The sequence below is a fragment of the Mus caroli genome, unplaced genomic scaffold, assembly GCF_978045245.1.
Source record: "Mus caroli unplaced genomic scaffold, Mus_caroli_1 scaffold_14, whole genome shotgun sequence".
Classification (NCBI taxonomy): domain Eukaryota; kingdom Metazoa; phylum Chordata; class Mammalia; order Rodentia; family Muridae; genus Mus; species Mus caroli.
In genome coordinates this window covers 116,491,387-116,505,737 of record NW_028227269.1, presented here as the reverse complement: position 1 = coordinate 116,505,737, position 14,351 = coordinate 116,491,387, and the positions used below count along the sequence as shown (strand labels likewise).

General features: G+C 38.6%; 1 protein-coding gene across 1 annotated transcript in view; it reads left to right on the top strand.

Moving 5' to 3' along the window:
• Abcb5 (ATP binding cassette subfamily B member 5) overlaps nucleotides 1–14,351 on the top strand; it is an 86,583-nt gene that overhangs the window by 33,813 nt on the left and 38,419 nt on the right. The window contains exons 13-17 of the mRNA XM_085830113.1: nucleotides 2,598–2,768; nucleotides 4,305–4,466; nucleotides 10,232–10,372; nucleotides 12,838–12,981; nucleotides 14,226–14,330. Coding sequence (XP_085686239.1) covers nucleotides 2,598–2,768; nucleotides 4,305–4,466; nucleotides 10,232–10,372; nucleotides 12,838–12,981; nucleotides 14,226–14,330 — 723 coding nt within the window. The remainder of the gene's footprint in view (nucleotides 1–2,597; nucleotides 2,769–4,304; nucleotides 4,467–10,231; nucleotides 10,373–12,837; nucleotides 12,982–14,225; nucleotides 14,331–14,351) is intronic.

The following is a 14,351-nucleotide window of genomic DNA, read 5'->3' as shown; positions in this document are numbered from 1 at the left end:
AAGATGTACTAAATGAGCAATATACATGTAAAACCTGAACATTTTTACTAGTCATCAAGAAAAGCTGAAAAAGCTGCAGTCAGATGTGATTTCACACTTACTAGAATGGCCAAAGTGAAAAAGACTTGCTAAAGTAACTTGGTGCTGATATAAGCACATGGACCACTCCTCCCATCTGAAAAGAACAGCAGTTGATAAAGCAGTCTGCCTGCCAGACTGTTAGACATATGATCAGGACAGCTCACTATTTCTATGTATCGTCAACCACTAGAAAAGAAAATATAATCACAAATTATCTTTTTCATGAATATTCATGGGAGCTTTATTCATAATAATCAAAAACTTGGAAATAAGTACTGTAATGAGTTAACAAGTTATTACCAAATGAAATACAGGGTTCCCGGTTAAATTTAGATATCAGAGAAACAATGAATTTTTAAGCTTAGATATGTCAACCATTTACTGAAATTCAAATTTAACTGGCCTCAGTAGGGCTTGGGGGTGTTTTTGTTTGATGAGGCTGCACCTGAGAGCCCAAGGGAGATTGACATTGTGGAGCCACATGAGCACACCACTCAACAGATCATGAGCATATTTCAAAACCACCCCTAGCAAAGGATATTGAAGAAGGGAAGGACAGGCTACTTCAGGGATGTGGGCTGTGGTAGGGACCACTGGCTCCAGCAGATGCTCCTACACCCAAGTACACTGGACTCAGTAAAGGACAGAGCGGCAGAGCTTGAAGCTGGGAGCAGAAGCCACAAGTGAAGGAGGAGTTGTCATTTAGATGGATTAGGGTCCTAGAGGGTAGACAGAATCTAAATATGTTGTATATGTGTATGAGATCACCAAAGGAAAAATGAAAAAAACCAAAAACCCACAACACCACTACATGAACTGAGGATACAACTCAGCAGAGAGTTTGTCTAGCATGCAAGAAGCCCTGGGTTCGATTCCCAGCACCATATAAATGCAAACTTGATGTCCCATGCGTGTAATCCCAGCACTTGGAAGGTCAAGACAGGATGACACAAGAAGAGTCCAAGGTCATTCTGGGCTGCATGGCAAATCTGAGGCTATCCTGGGCTGCATGAGAAGTTGTCTTTAAAAAATAGTAGATAAATTTGCACTGTCAAAATCAAATATAACTATTTTGAAGCAAGATCAGAGTTGGACTGAGAAGGACCCCGAGAAGATTTCGTAGGTCACTGTAGTGCTAATTTATTTGCCAAAACAAAAACAAAAACAAAAAACAGAGCTATATCCATAAAATATGTCCTGTGCATAATTATTCTACAATAAGACTACATTTTTTTAAAAAAATTCATCCTTTTTAAAATTTGTTTTATGTGTATGAGTGTTTGCCTGCAAGTTTGCACACTACGTGGGTCCGTGGAGGTCAGAAGAAGACATCGGATTCTTAAGAACTGCAGTTACAGATGATTGTGAGCAACCGATGGATTCTAGGAGCCAAATGTTCATCCTCTACAGAAGCAGCCGGTGCTCACAACCACTGAGCCATCACTCCAGTCCCAAAAGTGAACTTTTTAAAACTAGGAGTAAAAAATAAGTCTCTAAAAATGGAAGGTCTAGAAAGAATATTTGAACTTCTATCCTTAGGTGTGCCATAACCCAATAGAATGTGACTACTACAGACCACAGGTACGAGAAGTTACCCACTGTAATATAAAAATATTCAATTTGTTAACAATGTGTTCATCAAGAAATAAAAATAATAGAGAGGGCCTTAAATGGTTCCCAAGACTGAAAAATGTTTTAGGAAAAAAATAAAGCTTTTAAAAAATAAATTGTGGAAAGTTTGGTTCAGTCTGTTGGGGTTTTGTGTGTTTTTGGTTTTTGGTTTTGGTTTTTGTTGTTGTTTCTGTTGTTGTTGTTGTGGTTGTGGTTGTTGTTTTGAGACAGAGTCTCTCTACAGAGCCCTGCCTGTCCTTGAACTCCAGACATAGACCAGATTGGCCTGAACTCACAGAAATCTATCTGCCTCTGCCTCCTGAATGGTGGAATTAAAGCTGTACACTACCACACCTGGTCTTTTGGTTTTGTTTTTGAGGCAGAGTCACCTGTAGGCCAGGTTGACATTGAATTCAATGTGCAGTTGAGGATGGCTTTGGACTCCTGGCCATCCTGCCAGTGTCTCCTCCTCACTAGGTTTACAGATGGGCATCACTACACCCAGCTAAGTGGAATTCACTTTTGTCTTACTACTTTTCAGAGTCCCCAAAGGACATATCAAATTACCAAAAAAACACTACTACAGTAAATGCTTTCACAGATTTTTTAAAAACTATTCTGGGGTCATCTAAAAGAGATTTGAAAACTCACTCCTATAAAGAATTTTTCTAATAATCCTTCTTTCTGGGTATCTGGTTTGGTCCTAAGTCACCTTTGCTCGTTCTCTTTGTTAGAACTTTCCCTCAGAGATGTTTGTTTTTATAATGATCAAATCAAAGACACCGAATGGCCATGATAAAGCAATCATGAAGCTGGTATCAAAGCACAAATGTGCCTGCCATTTCCTCCTCTAATCATTTACCACCTTTCTATGTGTGTGCTTTTTCCTCTCTATATCTCATTAGAAATTTAACACACTAGTAGGGGAAAAAGGAGCTCAAATGAGTGGAGGCCAGAAACAGAGAATCGCCATTGCTCGAGCGCTAGTTCGAAACCCCAAAATTCTGATCTTAGATGAGGCTACATCTGCCCTGGACACAGAGAGTGAGTCACTTGTTCAAACTGCGCTGGAGAAGGTAAGTGGGCAGAATCATTTCTGAGTTCCACATTCCTGGTTCACTATTGTTTTTAAGTACAAAAAGTACAGATTTGGGATTCTTTGGACACCAGATAGTAGTTTCCAGGGTTCCTCTGGTGTGGCTCCAGGATGTTACTTGGAGAAATAAGTCTATAGTTGGCATTCAGACATATACATATGCATGCACATGCACACACACACCTCACATATGCAAGCCATCAATCTGTACACCCCTCCATTCCAGCAGGTCTTATCTGCACATAGCAACAACACCCTGATCAAAGAAACAGCAGTGGGCATCTTTTGCTTCGTCCATTCACACTAATGGAATTTTTCTCTCCTCTAACCATTTTTCTTCTTTAATGCCTCCCAAGGGTCATTCTAAAGTCTCATGTTTCATGACAGTGGCCAGCGCTATTTGAGGAAGATAATTGGAAGTCAAGGCTTCTCTATTTGAAGTGAAATTGTGTTAATGTGTAAACAGCTCCTGATAATTAGCAAAGAAAAGATGGCTCCCATACGAAAATGGGCAAAAGATCTGGGCCATTCACAAAACAGTTTCACGTTTTCACTAACCAGTCAAAAAGTTATTCATCTTCATTATTCATTAGGAAAATGTAAATAGAAGTTTAAATATAATAACACTCATCTATCAGGCACCATTGTTGGATTGTCCTGACCTTGGACCTCTATATACTGGGACATCCCCCTATAGTAGCTCCTTTTGAGGTGTACAAATGATAGATATCTATAAATTTGTTCACTAAATAAACACATGAAAGAATGTATATGTTATAGAAAACAAACTAACTAAACACAACTCAAATCCAGTTATCAATAGAATGGATAAATTATATCCATACAGTAAAATACGTTGTAGGTATAGGAAGCAAAATGGTTAGACTCAAAGCCATGAATACATGGACAATCAAGTGTATAGATTGCAGATTCCATTTATATAAACACACACACACAGGTTACTGGGAATAAAATGGTCCCTTTGGTGGGTGAGCAGTGACTGTCACAAGACAGGGCAAATGTTGGCTTCTAAATACTGGTAATGGCATGCCCATGTGAGCTGGATAAATTCAGTTTGAAATGTATCTATCAATGCCCTTATGTGTACCCATCTATGTGCTAATAATTGTTGTAAGTCAGATTAAAACACATTTAACCTTAAGTCTGCACATAACTTGTCAAAAAACATGCTCATTTGAGAGATGACAATGAGTTTAAATCTTAGATATATTTTGCTCTTATGATTAGATAGCTCAAAAACTCTCGTTAGGTTTCTTTCTAGAGCTAAGATACTATGGTTATGGTTTTTATTTAAAAAAAAAACACAGCATTTGGAACAAATTACTTTTTTTTATATTCTAATTTCTACTAGCCCTTCTAATCTGCTGAGTATCTGATTTTCTATATCCCAGGGTGAGATTCTTTGTAAAATAATTGTGAAAATAAGTTGCCCTGACTATTGTACAAGTTATCTCTAACACTCTTCTGTTTATTTTCCATATCTTTTGTTTGGTAGGCAAGCAAAGGCCGGACAACAATTGTGGTAGCACACAGGCTCTCCACCATTCGTGGGGCAGACCTGATTGTGACAATGAAGGATGGCATGGTGGTGGAGAAAGGGACCCATGCTGAACTAATGACAAAGCAGGGGCTGTACTACTCCCTCGCCATGGCACAGGTAGACTATGGGTTGTTAAGTGTGCATGTTTCTTTGTAAAGTAAGAAGCAACAAGGCAGGGCAGGGTTACATTCCCCACAGAATGGCTTCAAAGACTACAAGGTGTGGGATAATGCTGAGAAGAAAGCCAGAGGGATAAGACAGCAATGCAGAGATTAAAAAGACAAACAAACAAAACACCCACTTGGTTGTGCAACTGAATGGTAAAGCTTAGCCTTTCATGAAGAACAATGAATGCTGGGAGAATAATGGTGGGAGAGACAGTGTGGAAGAGATATCAGCAGTTCTTAGAAGCCTGTCAGAAAAGCCAGGGATTGCGGGGGGCGGCGGGGGGGGGGGGGGAGTTCTAAAATGTGAAGTGCAGCAGATAGTGCGCAGGTAAATTTCTGCAGCTCATTGGCCTACCAATCTAGCCAAACTCATAAACCCGGATTCATTGAAAGACCCTACCTCAAAAAGTAAGATGGAGGAAGCAATGGGGGAAGACACTCAATTTTAACCTCTGTCCTACACACATACACACACACACACACACACACACACACACATATACTCATGACACAAAGGCATGCATGCAAGCATGTATACCCACATGTTCACACATACACACTTACATATAAAGACACTGGGTGGGTGAGATGGCTCAGCTGGTAAGAGCACTGACTGCTCTTCCAAAGGTCCTGAGTTCAAATCCCAGCAATCACATGATGGCTCACAACCATCCATAATGAGCTCTGACACCCTCTTCTGGTGGGTCCGAAGACAGCTACAGTGTATATATAATAATAAATAAGTCTTTTTAAAAAAATTAAAAATAAAAACACATGTACACACTAAAAAAAAAGAAAAGGAAGAAAGTACAACCTACTTGATTAACTTCTTGATTTTGATTTCATTTTATATTTGTCTCTATTCTGTGTTTCTTTTAAAATTAAAGCTAGATGTTATTTGACAATTGAATCTTCATGATTTTTTATTCCTTAGGGCACTGGTTCTCAATCTTTCTAATGCTGTGACCCTTTAATACAGTTCATGTTGTGGTAAACCCCCCCCCAAAAAAAACCTATTTCATGTTACTTCATAACTGAGATTTTACTACTGTTATGAATTATAATGTAAATATCTGAAATGCAGGATATCTGATATGGGACCCACAAAGGGATCGGACTCACAGGTTGAGACTCAACCTTAGAGGAATCAGCTCATGAAGTCACAAAATTCAATATTTCCAAACCAATATAACTAGTAAGAAAAGGACATATTGGAGGCCAAATTTCTCACTTTTTGAGTCTTTTTTTTTTCTTTCTCAGGGTTTCTCTGTATAACCCTGGCTGTCCTGGAACTCATTCTGAAAACTAGGCTGGCCTCGAACTGAGATCCAACTGCCCCTTGCGAAGTGTTAGGATTGAAGGCATGCATCGCTGCTGGCTCTGCTTCCACCCCCAGCCACTTTTTGAGATTTTTAAGAACCATTTTTAAGAACTATTATACTCTCTTTGGAATAGCACATCTTTTGTTTTTCATTATAATTAAACTGAAAGTCCATTGCTAGGCCTTACGTTAAAGGGTTTCACATTGTAAGAAAATCAGAGATAATACATTTGTATTATAGTTGTGTAAAATATTTTAACACCTTCTTTGAAGTATATTAGTGTTCTCAGATAACCAAAACTGTGTCAATTCACACAGATTGTATTGTATTCTTATTGTATTCTTAACGCTCAATGAGCACACATGAGCAAATAATTCTTTTTTCAAATTCCGGATGCATTTATTTGCTACTGCTGACTGTAGAGTCAAAATTAGTCATTCTGAAAATTCATGACCATTACAATGGCAAAGCTAAAGCTGTTAAATATATATATTTATATATATATATATATATATTTAACATATATATATGTTATTATATATTATTATATAATATTATATTATAATATTATATTATATAATATATTATATTATATAATATTATATAATATTATATAATATAATATTATATATTATATAATATTATATATTTAAAATATATAAATATATATTTAACATATATATTATATATATATATATATATATATATATATATATATATATATATATATATATTAGGTGGCTAGAGGGTGGGGAGAGGGGAACCATTGCCTTGTAAGGATGAGGGCCAGATTCCAGATCCCCACCAGTGTGGTGGTCCCTCTGTGATTCCACATTCCCATTAGTGTGTCAGATCCCTATAATTTCAGATCCCCCCACCCCCCCAGTGTGAGGGACTCCTGTAATTCCAGATTGTCGCCAGTAGAGGGCTATAATTCGGGATTCCCACTAGTGTAGGGGATAATTTCAGAAGAGACAAAATCTCCAGTACATACTGCCCAACTAGACTAACCATTAGTGCTCTCTGGGTTCAACTGAGAGACCCTGCCTCAATGAATAAGATAGAGAATGATCAAAAAAGACTCTCAATGTCAACCTTGGACCTCCACATTTACAAGCACACAGGTATACACACAACACATATATATACACACTTACACACATATATACACACACATGCACCACATATACACATATACCATACATACCATACACACACACACACACATGCACACACATGGAAGGAAGAAAGAAGGGGGTGGGGAGAGGAAAAAAGGAAGGAAGGAAGGAAGCAAGCAAGCAAGCAAGCTTGAGAAGCAACACAGCACAATAGCTGAAGAATGAGCTCCTGTCACTGCTAGCTGACTCTGTAAATTCACACTTTCAGGACCTGGGATAAGTGTCTTAAATTATCTATGCTTCTATTTCCTAATCCCTAACACGGGGAGGCATGCAGTAATTGGTTAACTAATTATTTTAAGTACTAAACGAGCTAATTCTCACAAGTATTGAGAGTCACTTTTGCATAAGTGGAGAGATAGCTTAGTGGGTAAAAGCACTAGATGTTCCTGCAAAGGACCCAGGTTCAGCTCCCAGGACTCACATAATAGTTGATAACCATCCACAACTCTAATTTCACCAGGCAGTGGTGAAATTAATCACAGCACTTCGGCAGCAGAGGCACGTGGATATGTAGATTGTAGTCCATCCTGATCTATGTAGTTCCAGGAGAGGCAGGGCTACACAGAGAAACTCCATCTCAAAACAAAACAACAACAAAAACAAAAACCCTCGCCAGTTCCATGCAATCAATGACCTTCATGACACCAGACACAAATATACATACATTCAGGCAAAAAAAAATCCATAAATAAATAAATCTAAAAAAAAAATCAATCAAGTACAGATGCAGTTTTTAGAGTATCTTATATTTGTACCTTGACTAACTTATACATGTATACAATGTATCTTGATCTCTGACCTACCCCCAACTTCTCCAATCTACTCTCCTACAACATCCCCCTTCCACCTTCACAGACTATCTTTTCTTTTGTCTTTTTTCTTTTTGTTTTTGTAAGTCACTGAGTCCAATCAATGCTGCCTGCTGGGAAATTGATTGATCTTGGCTTGTTCTTGCTCATGTGATCATGGCTGTGGTGAGTCAGTGGGTACAGTGACTATGTCACGTCCAGAAGGCGTGTTTCACAGCACTCATCCTCAGCCTCGGCCTTATACCCACTATGTTCCTTGAGCCTTGAGGTGTCCAAGTTAGCAATAAGTCACTTTTTCTTGGCACTTTAGCCAAATGTCAGTGTCTTCATTAACTGCCACTCACTGCAGAAGGTAGCTTCTCTGGACAAGATTGAGATTAGCACTAATGAATATGTATAATTAGAAGACAATTTGACATGTTCATTTAACAATACAACATATTTTCCCTCCTAGGACTCATGACCTTCTAAAAATCCATGAACTTTGACCATGTTTACAGTCGTGTAACTTACAGTTAGACATCAATTTCCTCCTGTGTCCAGATTTAAGAAGAAAGCAGTTGCCCCAGTAACCTTCATGCCACTATTGCATTGCCTTGCCTGGTAGGTCAGTGTTGTAGTACTCAGAGTCCAATGCTGAGTAAGACGACGCTGACTTTACTCTTCCAGCTTCCCATACAGTCTCCCAGCTCTTGGAAAGCAGGAAGTTCTCAGGTCAGTCTCAGCTTGGCTTACAATCAAAATGTGTTTTCTCTTCAACAACAGGGTCCTACCAACTCTCTAGTCCTGGTGAGCAGCTAACAGCAATGACAACAGCCTGTCTTGTGTTGGAGGCCTCCTTAAGTTGTAAGGTATCCGAGGCCTGGCACTAAGGTTTGCATTTACTCATACTGGGTACTTATTAAAACATTTAATACTCCCACCATTCTCATTATTCTTTTGTCTAGCAAGCTCATTAGAAAAAATGGATTGTCTTTGACCAGTAATAGAACTTTTCCTTAGAAAACTTTACTATAAGAACTGGTCAAATTCTATTTTAAATTTTCCACAGAGTAACTCCTGAAGAAGAAGAAAAAAAGAGATAACCAAATAAGAGATTTCTTCCATGGTAGAAAAATAACAGAAAGGAGGATGATAGCATAGGAGTGTATGACTACAGATGACAATGGCAAGTCAGCCTGGCTAAAATTCACTGTACCTTTGTAACTCATTAACTGCTCTTCAGATTAGTGAAGAATCACAGCATCCCTGGAATGTGGTCCTGTGCACAAGCTCCTTGTCCACCTGTTCTTCTCTCACCTGAGCGCCCATCATCTTGCGCAAGCTCCCTACACTAGAAGTGACATCTAGTAAAATCACAGATCTACTCTCTCACTCCTGAAGAATACAGCTTGGGTGTCTCACTAAAATTACCCTCATCTTTCTGAATTACAAAAGAAAAACTAGTTACAGTGCAATCTCACTTAGAATTGAACACTAATCTATATTTTAACAATTTATTCTCATGAAACACCAACAAACACCCATTGTGCATTGAAATCTTATTCTGGATTGGCTATGGCTGTGGGCTCTAGAAAGTATTACTGTTTCTTAAGTTCTGTCTCAGGTCTTGGCCACACACACACATAAGCTTTAAAGTGACACAACAAAATACCTTTGTATTCTTTCCCTTTGAGTGATTTGGGGGGGGTGTGCATAAATGTGTGCATGCATACATGTGTGTGCGTATATATGTGTATGTATATGTGTATGTGCACAGATGAGTGCGTGTGTATATATATACATGAATGCATGTGTGTTTGTACATGTGTGCATGTTTGTGTTTGTATTGTGTACATGTATGTGTGCATGTATATGTGTGCAGGCATATGTGAGTGTATATGTGTATGCTCTGTATGTGTGCATGTATGTGTGCATGAGTGTGTATGTGTGTGCAATGTGTGTGTGCATATGTGTATATGTTTGTATATACTCACATGTGTGTATGAAAGCACCATTCACCTTGTAAGCTTGTGTGTGTGTGTGTGTGTGTAAGAGTCTCTAACTAGCCTACATCTCACCAAGTATGCTAAACTTTGTAGCCAGCAAGCCAAAAGGATCAATCTATGTCTATCTATCTGTCCACATCCTCACCCTCCAGCTGCTTTCTTACCCCATCTCCCAACTCACACTGCAGCACCCCTTCCTCTCTTCTCCAGCACTAGGATGCCAAGTGCAGTCCACCATGCCCAGCTTTTTAAAAACTTGAGTCCTGGGAACCAAACCCAGGTCCTTGTGTTTGCTGGACAAGCACTTTGGCAGCTGAGCTGTCTCCCTATCCCTGCCTTTGTATTTTTAAGGCATCAGCATGTACACTCTTCCTTTAAGGAACTATTATGACAGCATGCACATTCTTCATTGAAGGATATTAAAAAGGTCGATGAACAAATGGAATCAAGGACATGTTCCACTGCAGGAAATGCCAGCTCTGGTTCTCTGTGTGATGTGAATAGTGCCAAGGCCCCCTGCACTGACCAGCCGGAGGAAGCCGTACACCATCAAAAGGTAATGCTTGCATACATGTTCTCTAATTAATCCTTATAAAATTTAGAATTGACTTACAGTAGAATAGTACAGTACCACTAAGTTCACAAAGCATTTGCTCTCACTTCTCTGTGACACTAATGGGGACATCTAATGGACTGCATTTATGTCAAAAAGGTCCTTGTTGGGGAGGAAAATTTTTTCATGAAAACATGCTGTTCCTTCCTATAAAGAAAACTATGGGTTAAAACAGAAGCTTGAAGCACCACTCCAGTCACCCCAGGGCCACCACCATCTTAATTTGGGTTAGGATGTTATAGATCTGATTAACCTGAGCTCAAGTCCCACACCCACATGGTAGGATAGAATAGACTCTTACAAGTTGTCCTCTAACCAACACATGTACCCAGTGGCATGTGCATATGTACACACACACACACTTTTTATTAATATAAAAACATTGAATTTATGTGAGAATACCTAGTAGAAAATCTTTGTGACTTTAAGATTTCCTAGCTATAATTTCAAAAAACACACTGATAAGAAAAAATAATGACAAATCAGACATTATTAGAGTGAAGAACATTGCCATTTATAAAACAGATTTAAGCAACAGAATAAACCATAGAGTGAAAGTATTTGTAAACCACATATCTGCTGTAGTCCTTGAGTCAGGCTATATTAAAAACTCCCAAAGCTCTGAAAAAAAAATTAGCAGCACACCAACTACAAAGTGAGAGAAAAGAGTGAAGATACAGAAACATGACATCATGACATCAACATGAGTTTCAAGGGTAGGCATAGGTTGAAGGAGCTGGCCTGGCAACTGAGAAGCTGGAGAGAAAGGGCTTGCAAAAGGCAGGCGAACCTTCTGGGGAAGCAACTATATTAACTATGGCACTATGTTAATAGTTTCATGAATAGCTGCTTCCAAGCTCCCTAATTATTCATGTGTGTGCAATTGCCTTTGTACAAATCATAACTTAATAAACTTCTAAAATAATCAAATGAAATTTAAAATTCTTTAGGAGATTTTTAACTTCATCAGATTGGTTTGTGCTTCTATAGAAAATGCCTATTTCATATTTCTACATCAGATTGTCTTTAAACATTCTTTAATCTGTAAGTCTCATGACATTGCTCATGATTTTACTGGGATTTTAATTGTTAACACTATTTAAATAAATAGTACTTCTTTTTTTTTTTTTTTTTTTTTTGTCTGAAGCCAAAATTTAACTTTCTTTTTTTTTAACTTTATTTTTTTACACTCCAGATTTTGTTCCCCTCCCAGTCCACCCTCCAACTGTTCCACATCCCATACCTCCTCCCCATCCCTCCTACCTCTACAAGGATGTCCCCAACCCTGCCCCACCAGACCTCTAAATTCCCTGGGGCCTCCAGTCTCTTGAGGATTAGGTGCATCTTCTCTGAAACCGCTGGAGAGCTGGCTCAGCGGTTAAGAGCTGTCAGAGCTATTGCTGCTGCTCTTTCAGGAAATTCATGTTCGGTTCCCAGCACCCATGTCTGGCCACTCAAAATCATCTCTCTTCTGGCCTTAGAGGCCAGAATAAATGATAAATATAATTAAATACAAATAAATGATTAAACAGTACCTTAAAAAAAACTGGGCTTTTTAAATCCATAGGGACACACACACACACACACCTTTTAAAATTGACTCACAACTGTATATGAGAGCATCATAACTGAATGCTGGGATCACAAAAGTAGAAGAACCGACAACAGTAAAATGTTTCTGAATGCACGACAGCTAAACATTAACTCAATATCAAACACTGGGTGAGCATAGCAGTGTTCCTGGTTATCTCATCTGTACTGCAGTGGAAACCATCCCTGCAGAGTATGAGCACACAGCCTGAACCCCTTACAGGAGGCTAAAAATTCTAGTAAAGCATTGACCTGTGCTTTCTCTGCTGATTTCCTGCCTAAACTTTATCCTGGCCTTAAGTGTGATATTCAATCTGACAAGAGTAAGAAAAATTAAGGTTATGATTTCATGTGTTCTTAGCTACCTGAACCAGTGACCCACTGTGTGATTTCTTTTTAAATTTGTTATTATTCTACTTTGTATGTGTATGTCTGTTTTTTTCTTTTTTGTGCATCATGTGTGTACAGTGCCTGAGAAATTAGTGGGGGACATCAGGAGCCCTGGGACTGGAGTTACAGGTTATGGGCTTCCATGTAGGTGCTGGGAATCAAATCCTGGTTCTCAACTACTGAGCCACCTCTCCAGCCCCATTTTGTACTTCAACTAAGTAAAATTCCAAAAACTAATGTCATACAAATCATCACTTTGATGTAAGATTCTTTTCAGAGTCATCATCAGTAATAACAGTGGTAAATTTTTCTAAGAAAAATACAATTGTACACTGCCATTTGTTATATTTGATAGGTTCCAGTGCACTTCTGTATCTCCTGCCTCTGCATTCCGTAATACCCTCAGACTGATGTTGTTTCCTTTGCAGACAAGTCTTCCTGAAGTTTCACTATTAAAAATATTTAAATTAAGCAAGTCTGAATGGCCTTTTGTGGTTCTGGGAACACTGGCTTCTGCTTTAAATGGATCTGTTCATCCAGTATTTTCCATCATCTTTGGAAAATTAGTCACTGTAAGTAAAATTCATTTGTTTATGTTTTTAACAACTTAAATTAAGCATAATCTGAGAGCACAGAGCTGTATTGTATTGATCAGCAAAACGGGAACCAGAACTTTCAGTGGGTCATCCCCAGGGCAGAGTCCATGGTAGGAAAGATAGCTCCTGAACCCAGGAGATGGACCATGTCTTTTATGTAATGTTCAGCTGGGTCTTGTTGACTGGGTGATCTGTAAAGAAATTGCTTTGTTTTTTAATTCTGACTCCAGTGTTGTATCAGCATTCCTAAGCACTGAAGCAATAAAAGAGACAGATACAGCTAGCTCCTCTCTTCCCAACCTGTCCAAACAATGACAAAGTTTTATTACCTGCCAGCTCAGGGAGAGGGAATATGAGTTTGGGATTGTGCCAGAGCCCTTGAAGAGTTGACTAGTTTGGGATCTTACTAGACCAACACTGACTTCAGCACTCCTGTGCACAGCTGCATCCCATGCCAATGTGTAGGTCTAATGCCTAGCTTTAGGAACAACTTCTAGGGGCACATCAAATGTCTCACGTTAGGAAAATATTAAGAAATGTGTTATTAGAAGTTATTAGAAATAATAATTCAAACTGTTGATCTAATTGAAAAAAATACTATAAGCTGTCTCTCTGGGTATAAGTGCTTGCCACACAAGTTTGACAACCTGAATTTGATCCCCAGAACGCAAATAAAAAGCCAAATGTAATGTACATCTGTACTCTATGGCAAGATGGGAGACAGAGACAAAGCATAGGCAAGAAGCATATGGAGGGCAGACTAGAACATGCAGTACATCAGAAATAGGACGTGCTCTGCCTCAATAAGGTGGAAGACAAGAAAGAATCCATTACCAAAGTTGACCTCTGACCTATACACAAATAGTCCAGTTCACACCTACACATTCAAAGAAGGAAGGGAGAGAGGGAGGAAGGATGGGAGAGAATTCAAATAATAATAAAAAAGGGAAATGTACTATGATACATTTGTCTGACATATTTACCAAGCAAATGCAGGCAATTAAAAGTAAGTTTATTTTACCATATGTATTAAAAGTAGACAAGGGAATAATAGTTATTGTTTTATTTTGTTTGTTTGCCCAGAAATGCATAGCTTTTTCTTTACCTTGTGCAATTCCTGTAGAAAATCCTGATATATATAGATGTTTTAAGAGAGGTTGGTTTTGTTTTCTGTTTACACTTTCCTCCAAGCTTCTGAAGGAAATTCTGTTCCTTCTCAGATGTTTGAAGATAAAAATAAAGCTACATTAAAACAGGATGCAGAGCTCTACTCCATGATGTTAGTCGTCTTGGGCATAGTAGCTCTTGTCACCTACTTGATGCAGGTAAACCTTTAATTGACTAAT